We start from the raw sequence: 22,598 nt of genomic DNA, 5'->3' as shown, positions 1-22,598 counted from the left end.
ACGCTCAGTGTGTGAACATTTATTTCACAACCAAAAACATCAGAAGAAATGAGCTCAACAAAATTGTGATTAAAAAGTACAAAATTACAGTTCTGAAAAGAAGGGACATCAGGACAGATATCATCCAGAGGTGGAAGTGATGGAAAGGTAAGCATACAGAGCCTCCAAGCCCCATTCAGAAATATGGAACAGAACGGAAATCTCTCTTTTGATGTCTGAAGTGTCAAAAGAGCTGAATGTAAAGCACATTTTAATACTGTAGCACATGGCTGAAGACAAGCAAAAGTCAGCCATGGTGGGGACACGACAAGTTCCCCATAATCAGTTAGACAAACAATGAAGTCACAATGCCTGATCATTTTAGGATTTTTCTCACAAAAGAAAGAATCTGTGAGTATATCGTACAGTATGTTTTCTAGACAAATACATCAGGTCTGTTTAATGCATGTCAGTAAATGATGTGAAGAAGAAGTTATTACAGAGGTACGGGACATATGATACATAATTTGTAAAGTATGTTGATATTCTTATTGTGGCATTAAAACATTGTAAAACTTCATGCAGATCTAGTCCTGTTAAATGTAAAGCTGGGCAAGAAAACACTGAAGATAATGGCCAATAATATGAAACACCGCACTGGAGTGGCAACCAACAAATTCTCAGTACTGACAGAATATAAAACGTGAACTTACTCTGGATATAAATAGTTTTCCTGAGAAAGATTATGACTAGGCAATATAGAACAGTCTCAAAAATGTGCTACAATTTCAACAATGAAATCCAGCATAAAAATGTTTTAAATTGTCTTCAGCGATTTTTAATAACTTAACCATTACTATCTTCAATTAACACATGTGCAACTTATTGTTCAAAAACCAATTATTTTTCAAACACTGCAAGCTCATAAAATTGCTCAATACTAAAATAACCACTAGCTTCGTACATCACTTTCGACAAGAAATAGTGTAAACACTGGAATGATTGTCTATTGAATCTACACATTTTGTCTAAAGCACATATAAATACTGTTATAAAAAAGGTTTTAGGGGGTTTAAATTAAAAGGAAAGGGTAGCAAAGCTTTTACAATTATTATTCAAAGGTTATCTATAAATCAGGTTTTAAATGACCAGTTTCTATTATTGTTTAGTTTCCAAGGTTAAACAAAGGGCCACATCAGGTTCCAGCAAAAGTCTTTTCACTTCTTCGTGAAACTTTTCTCTGTAATGATTAAACTCCATGATGCTTTCAGGCTCTTCCTTCAACCAAAATTTATCAAACTCATAGACAAGGTAACCTGCAAAAGAGAATATATACACATATAATAGTCCCTTCCCATTCTTAAAACAGTCAGAAAAACAACAGTGCACAGGCAGAAATAAAAGCCAGTCTGGTCTTAGAAATTATTATTAGAAAAGAGGTAAAGTGTAGAATAAGATAGCACATAAAAAGTGTAGGTCTTAATCTCATACTTTAATCACATATGCTGTATTATTAACTGCAAAAGTTGCAAATTGAATTGACTCCTTGAATATTTTGAAAGAAAAGACAATACTTCATGTGACCCGTTTTTTTCTTTTTCTAATGAGCTTAAAAGTAGAACGTTCCATCCTCCTCAACATTACAGTGCCTTAACATTAAGATGACTAGACTAATACAGCAGTGGACGATTGCTTGCATGCGTAAAAGTTCAAATATTCTTCTATGACAATACTAATGAAATGCAAATCATTACAATTTATTTAAAAGTCAGTGTGGAATAATTTAAATTCTCAAGTTACGCGAGTAATATTTCTCTATAGTCTTGGATGTATAGTAGACATTGTATTGCATCATTTAAAACAAAAAAAAAAATCTCATTTTTTCCTCCACTTTGTTTTTGTATTTAGTATTCCCTTCAGGAATATCTGCCTGACCTGATCTGCTATCTGGTATCAGGCCAGTCCCCTCTCTATGAGGCAACTCTGGCAGCAGCTCTCATTGACCCGCCCAGTCTCGCAGAGGCCCAGCCTGTCATAGGACCTGCTTTTGAATGGCCAGAGGTGACTCCCTCTACTGTCGAATTTTTGTTCATTCTTTCCAGCACTTGACATATCCTTGGCATATAGCAAAGCCTGGACTGAAAATGTTCGATCCCATTGTATTGTAACTGTCACCTTGCATTAAGTTTCAATGTTTTTACAAATGATCTCTTCCACAGCCAAATAAATGGAGCATATTTGAATCACGCAAGAAAGCATTCGTACCTTAAAAGTGACAAATGGTCAAACAGACAAACAGACCTTACTTTATTCTCCAAAGAAGTACATTTTATAATATTTTTTTTACATAAAAAATTAACACCTAAAAATGTAAGCAACTAATTAATGTACACTTTATGTGTTCTTTATTAATTCAGCTGCATTTAATTTATTAAATCTACAAGACTATTAACATGCTTTAATAATTAGCATATCAGATCTTACACACTAATTAGTTTAGTATGTAATATATGTATGCTAACTGCAGATCCGAAACATTAACAAGTTCCTTCTTGTTTCCAGAAAGAAAAAATGGTCTAATGCCTGGATTCATGTACTTTTACACGGTACAGAAATACTCACAGTAAACTTGATGGAAGTGTTCTAGTTGTGGGTTTCCAGGCACCACGTTGTAGAAATGAGGCTTCAGAGCTCCACTATTCAGCAGACTATAAGCCATCTCTGTGAGATTTATTCCAACTATAGCATAGGAATAGCTAAAACACCCAAAGAAAAAACAAGAAAGGCTCAGCTGAGACCTCTTAATTAATTGCTCATCTTCATTCTCCATCCTATGTCTATTATGGCCTGAGAGTGGCACCAAAAAAAAAACTTTTTTAGCAATGCTTGCTTTTACAGGACCTAGCAAACATGTCCAGTCACTAAAAAGACTACACCGATTTCTAACATGTTGTGGTGCTCATTATAAAACTGATATGATCGAATTTCTATACCCTTCATTCATTAATAATAATTTAATAAAATAACAATACTCATCATTGAGTATGCTATTAAAAATATTCCGTAAGGTGACTTGAAGGTCCTTCACCAGTCTAATTCAATTTTATACAGAAAACAGTACAAAAACAAGATGATTTAATGTACAGTGTATTACAGAAACAAAACATTTACATATCCACAGTTGCCCTTTAGAATTTGAGGACTGATAAAAAGTAAGATAAATATACATAAAAGTACTTTATACAACTGAGGAAGAAAATTCAAATACTCATTATAAATGTATACTTAATAAAAAAGTTCACAAGGCATTAGATGAAGTTTCACTGCAGCTGTTGAAATCATAAGGAACATCAGATGATAACGTACTAGGCCAGTTTCTCAAGCTCTGTTGATATGATGTTTAGGTACTCCATTGCTTAAGAAAACTGTAAAGGTATTCAATTTCATAATTCGCCCCAGATGATACCCTTATTTGCAATACTAAATATATGCACAAAGCCTAAATCACAATCAGGAAATTGCTGTTTAATGATACTCTCCTCCCACCAAATGGGCAGAACAAATAAGAAATTGAAACATTCAGATATAGTATAAGATAGACACAGCATTAAACCAGACAAATAACTATTGAAAGAACCAAATTTTAGTAAAAACGGTGAAGAAGAGTAATTTTACTTTGTTTTTGTAACTTCGGTGCCAAATATATTTTGTAATCGAGAAGTACGGGACAAACCCCATGGCTGACCAATAACGTAACGTGACCTTTAATAAGTAACATTGACCTTGAAGAAGTTTAAGAGGTCAGATTACAATACCAGATCTTTAAAACAATTACTAGGCTGCTTACCCAAGTTTAGGATGGTTTGAGTGTGACAGTACCTGTCGAGCCACTTCAGTGTGATTCTCGCTAAAGAAACTGAAATCAAAAAGTAAAACTTTAAACATTGACGAAAAGACCATACCAAATACACATTAACCATGTTACCATTTGATGAGCTGTTACGATAATCTGACCAGTTATTTTCATTGTCTAATCTGTCTAATACTGGACAGAAGATGTTAATCTGTGTAATACATAGTGTTCAATATTTGCATGGCCCAAAGTGGTTTATACTGTACATTCCAAAATTGAATATGTGAAAGAAACAGGGTAGGAGGAAGGTGCATAGTAAGCTCTGCTTCCTCACAACTTTTGCCTCTTGGATTCGACTGGGTTCCAGTTTGGGGTTGTTATATATACTGTAGATTCTGAGGTGCCATGACACATAGCTGATATAAGCATCTTTTTGAATGGATAAATAGAAAAAAATGAATGCCCTCCCAAATTTTAGACCAATTTTCAAACACAGCTACCCTCAAAAATAGAGGTGACTGATTTTTTGGCCTTAAAGAACCACAGAGTATATCTTCAAGAGCTGAGATGGTTCCTATGTATAAAACTGCTCTTTCTACATTTAGTCTATTTACAGAATGATACATTCTGAAGATAAAATGAAGGAACTGCCAATTACATTTACATTTTCCACTCCTATAAATGTTATTTCAGTTCAGCAATGCTGTTTGGTAGTCTGTTGTTGCTTCTCAGAATAAATGTAAAAAGGTTGACAATGTAGGTTTGGAAAGTGGTAGCAGATGGCACAGTATCTAACCATCTGCATACAAACACAGGGAGGAGCTTTTTTTTCCATTATTCATTTCCCAGCACCCTTCCACCTTCCTCCCCACCAGCCCTGCAGCTCTGCCTGCCTGGCCTTAGGCAGAGTCTACACTGGTGTGATAGCTCAGCCAGGTACAGCCAAAGAGTGTTTGGAGGGAACTGTACAAGCCTGATGGTGAACCTTTAAAATACTCTGTAACATTATCATTCCCCCTATTCCTAAATGGCCCAGTATCATTGCTAACAGCTCAAAGGCAACAGATCAAACACAGACAATCAGAAAATATCACCAGAGACTGACATTTTCAGATTGATCTTAGATAACCAATATTCAAGAATCCCATGTGCTACTGCTCTTTAATCAAGGGTTGTTCATTGCATTTTGAATTAGAAACTAATCAACCTGAAAGCCATAAGCTGGTGGCTTTAACTTTTGCTTACTATTCAGAATAAAAGGCAACGTATATGCCAAAGTATAAAAACTGGGTAGTCACATTTCTCTAAATTGTGTTTTAAACTGAGAAATAAATGCAAATGGAAAAATAACATTGCCTGTCAGTTATACAGAAGAATAACTGTTTTCCCAGTATCTGAGACAAAGCAGCAGTTTTTTTCCTTTGGTTGAATGACAGAATTAGAGCATGCAAATCCTTTCATTACTGCCGACAGCACTAACTGTGTTGAATACAGATTAGAGATATGCTGGTTTTTAATTAACAGTTTTGTAACTAGACCACAGAAAAGTAGAAATTAGCTTATTAGCTTCTGTAGTTTCTCTGTAAGGTTTGCTTCTTTTGGAAGTCCACAAAGAAGTAAAGGGCAATTTCTTATAAGTTGAATAAATGTATTCAACACCATAGCATTAGATTAACCTGCACAAAAGATTATGTTCTCTTCACACACTATAATTCAATTAATTTTTCACAGACTCTATTTCATTTAAGAAATATAAAAAAATGGATGTAGCAGGAAAAGAACTACACTTTTTTAGTTGTTCAAAATAAAAGATTCCATCAATGAAATATCATTGGACACAGCATGACCTAAAGCAAAGACTGATTTACATTCTTTTAATATGTGCCATATGTATTGATAGTCAAAATGAGGCATAGAGGATGATAAGCATAACTATTTTGAAAATGCAACAATGGTAACAGATACACAGAGTATATGATAAAAGTACCTTTGGATTTTCACTTTAACTGTCTTGTAAAAGATTAATGGTAACTGTAAAAGATTAAGTGAAGACAGCACAAAATTCAAAGCAATACGTGCCTACGGATTAAGATCTGGTGAATGGATAGAAAAAAGAAAATGTATATCAAGAGTAAACTGTCGTACTGGGGAGATGTAAGAAGTGTGTAGATTTGGTGACCAAATAAATATATTGTTCCTCTTAAAACAGTCCAGGTAAAATCCTGGAATTTCTTAAAGAACATCTAACAAAGACAGGCTGAAAGAATCAAACCTTGTTAAGACTTGAAGAGTGAAGACTGTGAGGGAATCTCATTCAAGTATTCAAAACCCTCAAATAACTGACAAAGTCAACCAACTGGACATCCTCTGAATCAACCACAAACCAAGACCAGAGGACACAATTAGAAACTATATGAAAGTGCACTGAAAACTGTAAACAGGTGGCGCGTTATATACTGTATAAAGAGCTGTGGGAGTCTGGAACTCCCTCCTCAGTTATGCTGTTGAAATCAATGTCTTCAGAAGAAACTGGGTAAGATCATGGGAAATTAGCTACTAACAACTACCCAGTCTACATGGGCCAACTGCATGGGCCTCATTTACAACCCTTCTAAGGTTCCTAAGTGTATCAAAGATGTCCAGAGATTACTGTTAATGCTCAAAAGAATCAGCTATTAATAAACAAAATGTTTTTGGTTTTATAAAACTAAGATAAGCCTTTAATGCTGAAATTTACTTTTTATAATTTCTATTATTAAACTACATCTACTGTATACTGTAGCTACATTAACTTTAAAACATCATTACAGTAATGGGAATAACAAGAGTCCAGCAATTCTTTTTCTGAACATTATAAACAAGGAATCTGTAATAAAGTCCATGAACTCACATAAGGTTGGTCAAGCCCAGCATGCCCATTCCTCTAAAGTCCGTTTTAGGGTCATCTCCTTGGAAACCAATATCTCCCCACTGCTTGGTCACTCTGGACTCGAGCCTCACTGTGGGCATCAGCAAACTCCACAACTGCAAAGAGTGCAGTTAAGAGTTACTTAAAGCTATTCTACATAAAGCAACAAGTGACAGATTACAGCTATAGGGAACTAGGAAGCATCTTTAAGAGTTTAGATAAAGTTAGTAACACCTGGCAGTGTAAACATTTCCAGCTTCAAGTCAGAGGGGATATTTGCAGAGATGTAAGGGGTCCCCCCCACCATCAAAAACAATTGGAATGTTTACCATTTATCTAGTTAATTACGTTGTGGGTTAATGATTGTCAATGAGCAGTCCAGAAACACACCATATAAGATCACATTTAGACAGAAAAGGACAATAGAGGAGTCAGGAGGAGATGGAACTTGAAGCTTTCGCCAGGCCAGGCGAGAGCCTCTACTTCAGGATCACCCAGACAGAACCTGATTGGAGCTACGTATCAGAGCCTTGCTAGGGAGAGCCAGCTATTCTGTGTTTTTAAGGAACTTGGGTTTCCCGAGTAAAAGATACCTTGGTTAGAGACGGACTTTCCTGCTTAGGGGAGCATTTTGAGAATAGGGAGATAGGCTCCCATTTATTTTGTGGCATCCAGGTTTGCAGAGAGAGATTTAACTGCAGGATTTAGAAGGCAGCTTATCTCTATTTTGGCCTTATTAAAGAGTTTTACGGTAGGCATTATTTAAGAGTTTAATACTTAGTAGTAGTCTGGGGTTTTCTGGGTGATTAGGATGTTAGGCCCCAGAAACACTCTGTACATACTGTAAATATAGTAACTGTGTGTTGTTATATTTTATTATGTATTTATTTGGTATGCTAATAAACATTTGCTTAACCAAGCGTGGCTGAATTATTACTCTCTTCACCAAAGCTGTGCCAGAGAATAAAGATTTCACATGCCTCGGTCAATTCCTGATTTCACCTTTTTCATAATGTAACAATATAATACAGTAATACAGATTTATTTTGTTTTACATAAATGGTATTGATTTAATACAGAAATATGACACTTGTCCAAGTAGAACAAAGGACAGGTACATTTAAAACTTTTATTAAAAAATAAAAGACGGCATTTTTTCCCCACTTTCTCTGGAACAATCTACAGTAACCAGCCATGCTGTCAAGATACCCTGACTTCCTACAAAAACAAACGGATGAGATCATGTGATCAATTAGTTACTAGCAACCAAACAAGCTACAGAGGCCAAATACAGCCTCCTGTTTGTAGCCTTAATCATGATCTTAATCAATGCCATAAAGACAAATATGTATACATTTATTATTTTTCTTAATAAATTTACTTTGGGTAATATTGTTCACAAACAGGATAAAAAACTAAAGACACTGTGTAAGAATTTTAAGTTTTTACCTGACTGAAGAATATTTATTATGTGTTTAATATGTGTGCCTGTTGTAGAAATTACACAGGAACAACACATGACCATACCTTCAAAAGCATGTTTTCATGCTCCTTCATGGCAGAATCAAAAGCCTGTTTCCGGAGGTCCTCCACAGCTACGCAGAGTCTCTGGTAACCAGATATTTGAAGTAAACACACTTGAAGGTTTATCTTAAACCTTGAGAGAAGATAAGACAAAATAAGAATAATTATACATTTTCATTTCAAGCTTTCAATCTGAAATTGAGACCAAACTATAAAACTATACTTTTGGGGAAGCTGCTGATATAAACCTATAACAAAACAAATGAGGAAATATATACTATATATAGATTGAAAATAATGTCCAAAAAAGTGCAAGGAAAACAAGCCAGTTGATTAGACCGCTGAGAGCTGTCAGGTGCTTACTGGACCTGCTGAATCAATATCTAACTAGGGAAAGTTCCTCCTTCTAACCATAGATAGAGCCAGAAGAAAGGGAGTAAACCATTCTGAAAAAGATACATGAATAGGAGGCATCTCCAGCAATTCTCATATAAAATTTGTTTTGGGGTAAATAAAAAAGTGCTTCTTTTTCCTGTATTACTGGTTGACTTTGTCATTAAAACAAAAACTACAACATACAATGCATCTGAGGAACTAATTAAATTGGTTATCGGTTTACACAGTCTTCAATCCCACTATGATAAGCACTTTGGGGATAAACATGCTGAACACAGTAACACAAATAACAATAAAAAATAATCTGCTTTGTGTTAGTAATTCCTTATTTTTTGTACTACATATAGCATACAGAGGTAATCCTGTATTACATCTCTTAAATATTATATAAAGACTTCAGAAAATTATTCACACTCAAAATATTGCCTGCTGACAGCTAAGAACCATAAGGTCTGTGGGATTAAGTGTGATTACAGAAATCACTGTTAGCACCTCACAATTTCCCTTCATGATAACTGCACACACAATGAGATGAGGATGGAAAACTGCTTGCTGTCTGGAGGGAAAAGAAGCAAAGAGGATATTAGAGATAACCAGTGTGACTGATTCCTTGGATCAGGAGAATAACTGGCCACAAGCTGAAACATTTTAATATTCTGTCCACTGCTAAGAAAGTAAATGAATGTAAACACAAGAAATACTTCTTTAATGCAGGCTTAGAAATGAACACAAATCTCATACCGTACCAAGCAACTGTGAGAAAATATGAGTTTGAAAGACCTAACTTAATCGCTTAACTAATCATAATGCATATGGTTTCCAGACCTCTGCTTTTTGATCACTTTAGCCAAGGATTGCTTATCCTTACTGTGGACACCATTAGACTATGGTTTGGTGGATTCACTCTCACAATGTCCCTTTCACATTAGTGTGTGAATGACCAGATTTCAGTGCACTAAGCATATTCAATTCTTTTGTTATTTCTAACTCTTAGGATTCAATGTAAATAACATTCCATTTTACTCTTAGTTATATGTTACTACATCCACATATTTAATTATAATTAATGTTATTGTATTTGTAATTTTTAAGGGAGAAACCTGAAAGACATGTTACCTGTTCCACAGCATGTGAAACCCTAACATCCCATGTTTATATCAAGAACACACTGTACCAGCCAGTTAATACTGAAGAACGTGAGCCCAACAGCTGGCGAGGGAAACCTGTATGACCTTAATGATAACCATTTTAGATGGTTATCGGAAAGCAAATGGTCCCATTTAGCCTATAAAACATACAACTAACAGGATGACACATCGGGTGGAATTTTCAGACTTACTTTGGATCCTTCTGTTCATTAATATTTTTTTCCTTCATTATTCTGGTGACACATATCTCCACCTCATCTTCTTCAACATTCACTGCATTTCTTAAAATCTGATACAAAGAATGCAGAAATTATTATAACAAATATTTACTCTCACATGTGTCCCTCCAATGCACTATCCAACAGCTGTAACACAAGCTGTACAGTGGTTGGTGACTGCTGAAAAACATTTTGAATCACTGCAATAAAGATCACCACACATTTGCATCTTGGAATAACCCAAATATCTCTGTCACAGTAAGGAAGGAGTTTGGAAAATTAATACTTTTAAAATCATAGTTTTTATTTGTATTTTTCGGACTCACTAACATTTGATGTTAGTCTCTTTTGTTTTGTGGTTTGAATAACTTGCAAAAAACTAAATATCACCTCACACTTTGCTGAAAAGAACTTGACTTTAATTAAATTAACAATGCTTCCCTGTAATGCATAAGGTAAAACAAAAATTTTTACTTCAGTATTTTCATTGTATGTATTCTTATAGGGATAGGTCATTTATCTATTCACTTTGTTACAACTTTTGAATAATTAATAATCAGCGCACACTAAATATTTATTTAATTCAACTAAATCATTCTTGTTTCTTTATGGAATTCTTTTCCTTATGCTCTTAATCATGAGATCTCTTTCGATGAAAGTGCTTTTCATACCTGGCTTTTTGAGGATTTCAAGGAATATTCTGTAAAGACAAACACAAGAAAAGGGAAGAATTATATAACTTTTAAAGGAAATAAACCTAAGGAAACTACAATAATCCGGAATTATCATCAAACGCAAAGCAAAAAAGAAGGTTAAGTTTAAAAAACAGCCATAAACTGCTATACTATAATATATGGCATACACACAATATAGTATACACTATAACTTTATATTGAAAAACTCCATTCCTTAACTCAAGGAGTGGATACTTAAATTTTTTTCTTCAACCACTAGTTCTTCAGCAACTGGATTTTTCTTGGAGTTGGACTAAAAACATCCGGAATCCACAACTTTCTTGTTGGACAATTCATTCTGTTGTCATAATGCTGTACCACTTGTGGTCACAAAGTGAGCACCTGTGGATATATACAGTATGCAACCAACAACTTCTTTAGTTTATCAGCTTTTGTGAAACCACTAAAGGAGCTTTTCTGAATCTCTGGGAATCTCTTTTCATAATTTCTAGCTTCACAAAATAACATCACAGACTCACTGAGCTTGCAGGATAAACAATGCCATTTTCTTTTGGTCACTTTTCAACATTGGTGTCACACAAACACAATAATTTAAAGACAGAAAATGTGGAGGAGGTGATGGTTACAGAGGAGAGATGAATGTAAGAGATGTCATGTCATCGTGTGTAGTGTTTTTTACCTACTTCAGCTTTTTAAAGGCGTTCCTTATTACCTGTCTTCATAGTTCTGGACGCTCCGGGATTATATCCTTGACAAATGCGCTGCAGTTCACATTTCCCTGTTACTTGTCTAATAAACCACTTCAGCCAAAACCTAAAGAAAGACGTGTACAGGTACTGCCAGATATATGTGAACATTTTCTGGAAAAAAAAAGAGAAAAGGAAGCTGGTTGAACTCACTTCACTCTTGACTTATTTCAAAAGAAAACAAAAAAAATCTTTATTTGCCTAGGTATAAAAAAAGTGAGCTAAACGCAGGAAATCCAATCAATTTTAAACACATAGAAACCAATAAGGTTTCAATGATCATACAGTATGTACTCCAGGTATACCAAAAACCAGGAAAAAAAACTACAGACTGAAACAGGAGGCAGGTGTAAGCAACGTTGTCCCATACAATGAAAGTAATCTACAATACAATACTTAACTGACACATACAACAAGGAAAGAATTACCGTCATGTTCTACAAATCCAGACTTGCTTAATACAGCACTAATGGATACTGTTGCTAGACAATAACCTCCAGTTAGAATAACTAGGGAGAACACACGACACATTTTCCTCAGTCAACAATTAAGTACAGCCACAATGCAAGCTAAAGGTTAGTTTAATGATGATGCCAACTAGCCTATAGGAGTAGAAAAATACGTTTAAAGTGTTTCAGAAAGAAGTAATCGAATGTCAGATTTGGGAAAACATTAAAATCTATAGAACAATTCTAAAAAGCTGAAAGAAAAGCTGTTGGTAAACCACGAATCATAGCAGGCTTTACTTAAAGGTTAACATACAGTAACAATGACAACACGATTAATACTTGTGATACTTGGGAGCAGTTAAATGGTAGGATCTAGCAATTACCGTATCTAAGTGACAGCGACGGTAGCAAAAGTTATATATCCAAACCTGGGAAAGGAAATGCTAAAACATCCAAAAAGAGTCGAGAATAAACGGAAATTGTGCAGCTAAGGTAAGCCAAATGCCAACAGCCCAGGCTCCAGCACTGCGCGTCTGTGAGCACAAACCGCCTGCCAACCAGCACCAGCTGAAGCCCCGGAAACAAAACTGCAACACAGGCATGCGCACCTTCACGTGATGACGTAACTGCCATTTTTTTGTTCCACTTTGAGGCTGGTGGCGTGTTGTCGTTTCTTCGCTCTTTTGTAGACTCCCGTTAATAAAGCATTGTATTGTACTGTTAAAAAGCAGCTTTCACACAGAAAGCTTTTAAGCTAGTTTCAGCTCAATTTAAAAAAATGTATAAAATAGTTATTTAAAAAAAAAATTAACCTTAAAAGGGAGGTGGCTCGGTGGCGCAGTGGTCTCGCGTCGCTGAAACCCTGGGCCCAGTTCCTGGGTTGCTATCTTCCTGGGAGTCTGTGTGGGTTTCCTCTGGGTGCTCCAGTTTTCTTCCACAGTTCAAAAGTATACTGGTACTGTAGGTTAATTGATTCCGGGAAAATCTGCCCTGGTGTATTTGTGTCTATGATTGTGCTCTATGATTGGCGTTCTGTCCAGGGTGTATCCTGCCCTAGACCTGTTCCTTGCTGGCATAGGCTTTGGTCCTTCACAGTCCTATGCTGGATTAAAGCAGTTAAAAAACTAATGGATGGATGAACCTAAGAAAGGAAATAATCTTAATCAGTTAGTAATTACAGCCGTGTTACATTAAATATAGATATTATTTGTAAATAATTTATGTTAATGGATAAAATACCACTGTACCTCATTTTATTACTCCCAATTCTTGGTGCCCTATTACCCTCGCTAGTATTCTGCATGGTACAGTGTGAAATGTACTGTAAATAAATTGATGAAAATCCCAACCAAGGTACTGTCTGTTCATGTGTGTGCATAGATTAGAAGTCTTTTCTCTAGAGTCTTAACCTGTAACACCACCCCAACCTCACTTTTCTATCACTGGGGGAGGGGTAGATGGGGTAAATTCTGTTATCCAGGCTTTACAATCTGCAATGGATTTAACCTTGTCCCAGACCTCAGGTGATGTTTATTTTTAATTTAATTTTACTTTACAAGGACAGTAGGTATAGCCAGCAGCCATATCACCCTGCAACTCACAACTGGTAACCCACTGAAGTTAAGCAGGTGTGAGCCTGGTCAGTACCTGGATGTGAGACCTCCTGGGAAAAACTGAGGTTGCTGCTGGAAGAGGTGTTAGTGGGGCCAGCAGGGGGCGCCCACCCTGCGGTCCATGTGGGTCCTAATGCCCCAGTATAGTGACGGGGACACTATACTGTAAACAGGTGCTGTCCTTCAGATGAGATGTAAAACAGAGGTCCTGACTCTCTGTGGTCATTAAAAATCCCAGGGTGTTTCTTGTAAAGAGTCGGGGTGTAACCCTGGCGTCCTGGCCAAATTTCCCATTGGCCCTTACCAATCATGTCCTCCTAACAATCCTCCTCTATGAATTTGCTTCATTACTCTGCTCTCCTCCCCACTGATAGCTGATGTGTGGTGAGTGTTCTGGTGCACTATGGCTGCTGTTGCATCATCCAGGTGGATGCTGCACATTGGTGGTGGTGGAGGGGAATCCCCATTACCTGTAAAGCGCTTTGAGTGGAGTGTCCAGAAAAGCGCTATATAAGTGTAAGCAATTATTATTATTATTATTAGACCACATGCAGCTCTGTTTTCAATGTATTCTGTCTTTGCAAGGTCTACCACTATTCTTCAAATTCATTCCAACATTTTCTGAACATGTAAACATTTTAAAATTATTACTGAAGGAAAATAATAATAAGGTTGTGACCTTTTCCACAGACTTAACTTGAACAATTCCTGTAGCTAGGCTAGCTGTCAAGACCTGGTCTTAGGGGGTTTGTGTATTGGTGGAATTCTGGGTATCTTTGCAGTACCTGAAGAGCCTTAACTTTTTAAACTCCAATTAAGCTAATAAAAAGCTGATTTATCTTGTTAAAAGCTGATCTGTAATGAAAACTTGCAGAAATTCGGACCCTCCAGAACCAATATTGGACATCCAGACACAATATCAACAGATTTCAGTTCAAATCAATAATCATGTTGTTGGTATCTCTTAGGAAGAATACATTAGACCTAGTTAATTTCTACCATCTGGATTAGAAACCAAGAATTTAGCTCTCTGAATTGATGGCAACTGGAAACCATAGTCTAGCGTATCTGAATTGCATAAGTCTGAATAGAGCAAGGTGTGCATACTAATTGGATGGTATACAACAGAAGGAAATGAGTGTTTTACTGTATATACTCAGGTTTCATACTTTCCAATACAGACGAGACAAAACAGAATGGTAGTGAGTAGCTGTAATTCTGCTCTGTATGTTATTAAAGGTGTTATATGTTATTCCGGTACATTTTGATTTACAATCTACTACATGGTGTATTTGTGTTAGCAACAGTGTAACTGGTGGTCATTGGATATCAGAAAATTATTGCACATCATATAGTGGGTTTATAAACTGACTCCCAAATATTTCCAAAAACCAAGTTTAATTTGGATACAATTTGGTGAGTACCTGATATTTTTTATATTGTCTTTTGACACGTTTGATAAACTCAGATGAACTCATTTGTAGTGTGCTTTTTCCTTCATATTGGAGCATTTATTTAACTAGAATTTTACATCCTTAACTTTCATAAACAATGTGTTATGTCTACATTTTGAGTTTCACTTAAATATTTATGACACCTTCAAATAAATATATGGCGTACTGTAAATAATGTTCTGAACGCTTTTCGTGTATACATGTCTGTTAATCTTAAAATATTAAATCCTGTGACATTTCTTTTGGAAGCCACCAGAGGGAGACAACATTACGTTTAACTCATTAGGTTTCAGGATGGCCCCGAAGAATTCAGCGAAGATTTGGGTCGACTGCTTCCCGCAGAGCTGTCTGACCTACTTTTTTTTATCATTCTCCACAAGCACGTAATTTCTTTGTGCAGATTGGTAAACACAGATCAAATAAGGAAAATATAAGACCGTGGTCTTGTGAAAAAAAATAATAAAAAAGACATACAGTATCTGAAATAAGGAGAGTACAGTTCGAGCAACACATAAATTCGTGTGAAAACAACCGTTGATTACTACCTTATATTATTCTCCTGATCAACAGCAGTTAATTATTCTACATTATATTATTGTCCTAAAATATAAAATTAAGGTTTGAAAAAGCACATTGAATTGTTTCTGAAAATAGACACATGGGCTTAATCCGGTGTACTGTATTTGTACTCGATTCTGGTGTGTTTCTGATGAGGAGGAGCTGTACTGGATGGACCAGTGGACTCGGGCAGAATTCCCAAAGCTTGATTTCTTTTGTAGATATCAATACTTTTGGCAACATCTGTTGATGAAGGTCACAGAGTCTAATGAAAATCAAGAAAGAAGGTAGGGTTAACAATACATAAGCATACTAATTAGGTTAAAATACACAAGAGAAAATGCCAGATTCTTCATTAATCTGTTAAATATTATTTTCATATTTTATAGCACCTAGGTCTGTATCCCGAATACGATGTACCCAGTTCAAGTCATGTTAGTATTTTTATAAATCATGATATTTTGTCTTTGTCGTAATTACAACGGTCGGTTTCCACCTTGCGATTTCAGAACCACTTCAGAAAGCAAATCCGGACAGCTCCAGTTTCACACATCAAGTCCGGCAGTTCGCCCCCAGTGTTTTTATTTTCATTTTTCAGGCCTCTGCGTCGCAACAAGCCCATGTTTTATAGGAAATATCTCTAGAGATCTCGGGAAATGTACACTCCCTTAAACCTCTGCTGTATCTTTCAAAATCTCCTCCTGCAAGGCTTGCATGTTTTTTGATTCATTGCCAAAAGATTTAACATTTTTCTCCAAGAAGAACACAACACAAAAACAAAAACAAAACTAAAAAAACAAAGGAAAAAATAAAACAAAGAAAGTGCATGGTTTTAATTAGATATATTTAAATATATATTTCACAATTTCAACAAAGGTACTGTATGAAAGACTGTGAAAATGAGGTATTTAAATTCATACTATGAGAAAGAATTACAGTAGCTGTGACACTAAACTGCTGGACATGCAGATTTATTTACAAAAAACTGAGATCATGGTGACTTTCTGAGGCAGCATGATCAAGAAGCAGAAATGACAATACTGTAGCAAAACCATTCTAATTAAAATCAATAACAGAAACCCTAGGTGTTCGATGGTACAGAGAAGAAAGCTGAATAAGCAGATGAAAACATACAGTAGACTGTATGACTGTATGTATGTTTTTTCCTAAATTACTGACCAATATCAATCAGTTTGGGATGATTCATACTTCTGTGTAATCAATCCACACTATTGACCACATGCTTTGAGATCACGGCTCCGAGAATATGACACGCTCAGGAAGCACGTGGACTAGGGCTTTCCCGAGGAGAAGCCTCGATGTGCTGTAATATCCCAGAGCTTTCCGAGTTGTAATCGCTGCAGGCTGAGCCTACGGGGCTGAAGCCAGAGAAGTATCTCTCGGACTTGCAATTTTGGCCTCCGAAGTAAAGTTCCACTGTACTTGAGGGTTTGCCTTCTTTTTGTTTTTTTCCCTTCTGGTATCCTGGGTTCTGACGCATTGGGGAAATGTCAAGTACTGTACTTGCATACAACATGAGGATTTAACGCTTAACAGTTTTAATAGTATAAATACACTTAACACCATAGTTGCCATGGTTTACCTTAGAAAGTCAAAATTTCAGCCTCTTATTATGATTTGTTAATGTCACGCCCTCTGCAGCCAGAGGGTGCTCCTTCTCTGTCCTGTCTCTCATTTCCGGTTCTCTGCTGTCCTTCCGGTGTTTCTCTCTCTCTGGGGCTATATATTTCCGGGTCCTTCAGTCTGCCTTCGCTCAGCATTGACGTTCGGATGTCCTGAAACCTAGCACCAGGTCGCCCTACGTCCACTGCCTGAGGGCATATGTTTTTATACGGCATTCCCTGAACAGCTGAGCCCAGGCTAACCCCTGTCTCGCCGCTATGCATAGGGTCTTTTACGCTCTCCTGCCATTCCACGGTTCGTCCTTTCCGACATCCGTGACAGTTAAGCTGTCAACAGCTTTAAATGGAGTTCATAAATGGACTTTCAGGAGAAGCACAAATCCCTATTCTCATCAAGTGTCAGGGTATAAATACAGTATGAGACCAGTAGTTCCCAACTCAGGTTCTGAGATTGTCCGTTTTCCTCTAACTGAGCTCTAATTCTCTGGTGATAATTAATTATTTAACTGATTTGCCTGTTTGTATAGACTCATTTATTTAACTTATTTCTTTGGTCGGTCCTGAGTGTCAAAAATAACCTACTTCAAGGGTACTATCTCCCACCTCAGCGTATCGAACTTTACACAGCCTCTTCTCATCTTAGTTACCATTATTTCTGACTAAACAGCTAACTAGTTGATCAACTGATGGAGAACAGCCACAGCGGGCAATGACACTGTATCAGAAACTCCTGCAATTAGCACTTATTCCTTCTGCAGAGGTCAGGATTGGTTACATGTCAGGCAAAACACCTGAATGAGGGCAGTTCTGAAACTCAGAAGTTGATACAGGGTTGGATGGAGTGGTAGCTCTGTGGCTAAGGATCTGCGCCTGTGGCTGGAAGGTTGCTGGTTCAAATCCTGGGGCAGGCAGAGGAATCCTACTCTGTTGGGCCCCTGAGCAAGGCCATTAACCCTAGCTGCTCCAGGGGTGCTGTACAATGGCTGACCATGTGCTTTGACCTCCAGCTTCTGTCCCTATCTGTGTGTCTCATGGAGAGCAAGCTGGGGTATGCAAAAAGACAAATTCCTAATACAAGAAATAGTACAGGGATAATAAAGTGATCTTATCTTACCAGTTGCAAATCCCATTTGACCTTTATTTTAAAAATACTTACAAGATATGCCCTAAATACATTAAAAAACATCTAGTGAGTCTGTGATTAAGAATTCAGCTGGAACAAAGACCAGAAAACACAGTATTTCTCCAGATTACCACTGCTCCAGACCAGAGGTTAAAAATCCTTTGTTTTAAAAACCAAATACTGAGCAAAGGAAGGGTAAACAAAAACTCTAAACATGCAATCAGATCAATTAAATGTATCAGTTATCACTGGTAATTGTGATCACACTCATGTGTAGCATGGTGGTGCAGTGGCATAGAGTTTGTATCTTTTCCCTGTTTGCATGTGTTTCCTCCAGGTGTTCAGGTTTCGTCTTATAGACCGAAAACATACTGTTCAGACTGGTAGGTTAATTGGCTTTTGGGAAAATTGACCCCAGTGTCAATGTGTGTATCTGCGGGTGCCCTGTGCAGGGTTTATCCTGCCTTGTGCCTATTGCTTGCCAGGATAGGATCTGGGGCTCCGCAACGCTGCACTGGATGAAGAGATTCAAAAATGGATTGGTACTGTAGATCGATTTAGCTGGAAACAGAACCAACAGATACAAGGACCCACCAGGACCAGAGCTGGGAACAACTGCTCTACACTTTAATTTTTTCCTTCATCAGACTACCAACACAGGGTCTGTTTTTAATGATTCTTCAAGAGGAGGCCCCACCAAGCTAATAACATCTGTTTGACTTCCAATGGCATCTGCTAATCCAAATGATTTGATATGTTATTTTCTCTTTGCTTACACTTCCTTACGTTATGTTTTATTACGTCAAAGACAAAAATGTCAACTGCAGGGAATACTTTTTTAGGATTTGTGAATTAAATTCTAGAGATTATATTTACTTGAAAAAAAAATACAGTAATAAAATGCAATTCTGTGTGTTACAGTAATAAATGATATATTTCATAAGAAGGGCAATTGTGTTTTCTTTATCTTAATATGTAATAGGAATTAAAATGTGAGATTTTGAAAGGGTTTTGTTTTGCTTCAATGGATCCACTGTTTGTTTAAACGTAAATGTCAATAAGTAGTCCATAACCACGTATTGTTGTTATACATAACTAAAAAGTAAAGTTTCACTGTAACCTGCTCTACACCTTTATTAAGAAATGCAAAAGAAGGTACTGTAGCTTATATGAGTATGCAAGGTCACAGCATCAGTGAAAAGAACAAGTAAAAAAGGTAGTGTGTTCATTTTGTGTGAGCCTTTTCCCTTTACTGAAAATAATCTTAGATTTAAATGAAACGTAATACAACATTACTTAGAACTGGATCCGGTTCCCTGTGTGTTGTTTTAATCTTGTTTCAATGCAAAAACATCAGCTCTGTTTTGAAAATGAAACATCAATACCCATTGACCACCAAAAGCTCGGGATATGTTATTTCCTTTATTTTCCAATAACAATACTTGACTCGCTATACAGGCATGTTTTAAATACCAGATTAAAGGTCGCATGCTAAAATTTAATGTTTTACATTGTTTTGTGAGGATGAGAAGAACATCAACAATTACATGAAAATGATGTATTGCACAGTTCTGCAGTTTCCGCCTTGCTATGAAATAATTCATTTTTAAAGACGTTGTTTTTGTCAACATTGTCGAGAATTAGCTAATATTCTCAAGTTATCATGAAGGACTGGTCTCAGGTCGTGCTCATGGGGACCTGACTAACAATACACTGTCATTCTACAGTTGTGATATACCGGTCTGTCACCTTTACGAAGTGATTAAAAACAGCAAGGAATAATTTAAACAAAATAATTGCACATCTTAAACCTTTCCTAAAGTGTTTATCATTTTAAAAGTGTTTTTTGTAATTTTCTGGAAGCTCCATGTATTGATAAAAGATGCGAAACTGCGGTGGCGTCGTCACCTGCAGCAATAGGTTAGTTTGTAAACTCGACATTTCAGATAAAAACCTGTGTATGTTTACAGTATATTCTGGACAATATAAAACTAAAAGCAATGGATACATGTTCGTTGTACTTCTTTCTTGTTACGCTTTGTTAGATACAGATTTCAGATTACAGTGCGTATCTTGTTTTATCCAGGTTGTCTTTTAATTTAGTTACAACATTTCTTCGAAATTCGAAATTACTTTTGTTAGATTGAGATTGTGAGCAATGATTTAAGATACTTAAAATAAAACATTCTGTTTGATTTATTTGTATGAGACTGCGGATTGATCTGCCTTTTGTAATTAGTCCGGCCCTGCTCGGATTCAACTGCAACTGCCCACTTCAACAGCGCCAGGCAAGGTGCATTATGGCAAAGCGGACCTGCGGCCGCGGGACAACCAACCGCTATCCGGGGTCCAGTTAGGCAGCCGACACCTTCTGTAACAGGATTTAGATTTATTCGGTGATGCAAGTCTAGCGTGATGTGGCTGCTGAGCACAGTGTGTTACAAAAATAGAATATAGCTACTATTAACGCACCTTCTTAGTAGAACACTTCGGAATGTCAAATAAACCACTTACTTTATTTAGATCAATTAAAATTAATTTTGGAAAGCTTAATTTAGCAAATTGTATTAGATTCACTAATTAAAAAACTAAAATCTGTAGAGTATAGCACTAAAAATATAATTTATAATATTTTATGAGGCCCTGTATATTTTAATGCATTAGATGAAAGATAGTTGAGTAATGCCGCAAGCAAGGAATGTCATCTGGTAAAGTTGCCAAATTCTCAGCATATTGCTGAAGAGTACTTAACCTCCATAGGAATCCAGACAATTCAGTGGCATGTCTGCCAAATGTGCAGCACAGACTATTTCCTTAATGAGTCTTAATTCCTAAACACCACTTCTATCAATGTAGCATAATGATCAATTTCTTTAATAAGTGGAGGCTAAGATAACTACTTTTGAGGGTACTGATAGCTTTTGTTTGTATAAATCTTTATCTATTTGATCCAATGTGGTGCACATCAATTTAAGTAAAGACAGAATACAAGATTGTTTTCAAATAAGAAGAGATCATTCGTCCAGTCTAGCTTGTTTGGTACTTAGTAGCTAATTGAAGCAGGGGTCTCATCCAGCTGTATTTTGAAAGAATGCAATTCATCAACTTCAGCACAGTGATTGTGTAGCTCATTTGGTAGTAGCTAACCGATCCTGGATCTCATCTAGCCATTTCGTGAAGAATGTCAGGTTGTCAGCTTGAACATCACGGCAGGGTAGCTTGTTCCAGACCCCCAGAGAATATATTACTCCGTCTAGATGTGTCCTGCTCATATCTGTGACCTGCCTGGCGTTGCAGCGGACCCCCATCCTCCATCTTGTGGTTGTGAGCCCACATGACGGCGCTCACCATTTTGGGCTGAGCCAGGCCGGGCTACGCAGGTGGCCAGGTGTGCCTAATCCAGGCAGGATTCTCTCAGGTTTTAGTTGAACCATCATGGGAGTCTAGTTGGGATCATTCTTTGTCTGGCCCCTCACTTTGGACCAATTTGCCAAGGGTAATCCTACCAGAAGCACAAACACAACATAGCTCTAAGGCTGAGGGTTGTACATTATGTCAAACCCAAAACCCAAAAGTCATTCTAATAATATGTATAATATGTATAACCATGTTCTTAAAAATGATCTGTGAGAAAAAAAAAAAACATTGTTTCACTCTGATTTCTGCTTTAAAACTTGAATTGTCAGCGCATACTAGATTATCTTTTTTCAAATCCCAAGAGCTGCTTTCGAAGATGTGTCACCAAATATCACAGGACTTTGAAACGAAGAAAAGCTTTGCAGAAAAAAATCCAGGGAAGACAAGGAAAATAAAGTTTTTTTTTCTAAAGTAGTTCACCTTTTAAATTCAAATACATTTTTAAAGGGTTTTAAATATGAGCAGAGCTGGCATGCTGTTTTTTAACCATTATTTCACAAGAGCATTATCTTCTGAATGGATATTGCTATGGAGCTGTCATCACCAATGTATTTTTTTACCTTGAAACAAGATAGACAGATACCTACAGCAAAAAACAGGAATCTCATAACCTACACTAAATAATAAGACATAACATCCATTCCCTGAAAATAAACCAATGATTTAGACTGTATGCAAATTATCTTTTAATTCTAATACTTTTACCAATGTTAATATTATAAACCCATACAACTTTAAAATATTTTATATGAACCTAATTTTGTAGCATTTATCCTTATATTCAAAATGTTTTCAGGTATTTACAATGGAAAAAAAGGACTATGTCCCTTCTAATATTAGAAATCAATAGTACTTTCTATATAATCAATATGGA

At 36.5% G+C, this 22,598-nt stretch overlaps 1 protein-coding gene across 2 annotated transcripts; it reads right to left on the bottom strand.

The window, feature by feature from the left end:
- Positions 1-3: 3 nt before the first annotated feature.
- Positions 4-12,475, bottom strand: elmod2 (ELMO/CED-12 domain containing 2). 2 transcript variants are annotated; one of them, XM_088909952.1, is made up of 9 exons: positions 12,345-12,475; positions 11,434-11,581; positions 10,698-10,726; positions 10,000-10,097; positions 8,268-8,397; positions 6,723-6,856; positions 3,827-3,895; positions 2,602-2,735; positions 4-1,295 (listed from the first exon to the last, which is right to left on the bottom strand). In XM_088909952.1, exons 2-9 carry the CDS (start codon positions 11,576-11,578, stop codon positions 1,138-1,140), a joined length of 897 nt encoding a protein of 298 aa, XP_088766078.1. In that variant the 5' UTR covers positions 11,579-11,581; positions 12,345-12,475; the 3' UTR covers positions 4-1,137. The 2 variants fall into 2 exon arrangements, with proteins under 2 accessions (XP_088766078.1, XP_088766086.1); XM_088909960.1 differs by having other exon boundaries at positions 12,300-12,472.
- Positions 12,476-22,598: the final 10,123 nt, after the last annotated feature.

The sequence above is a fragment of the Atractosteus spatula genome, chromosome 1, assembly GCF_055471065.1.
Source record: "Atractosteus spatula isolate fAtrSpa1 chromosome 1, fAtrSpa1.hap1, whole genome shotgun sequence".
Taxonomy (NCBI): Eukaryota; Metazoa; Chordata; class Actinopteri; order Semionotiformes; family Lepisosteidae; genus Atractosteus; species Atractosteus spatula.
Note: the sequence above shows the minus strand (reverse complement) of the source record. Positions and strands in the feature narration are given on the sequence as shown.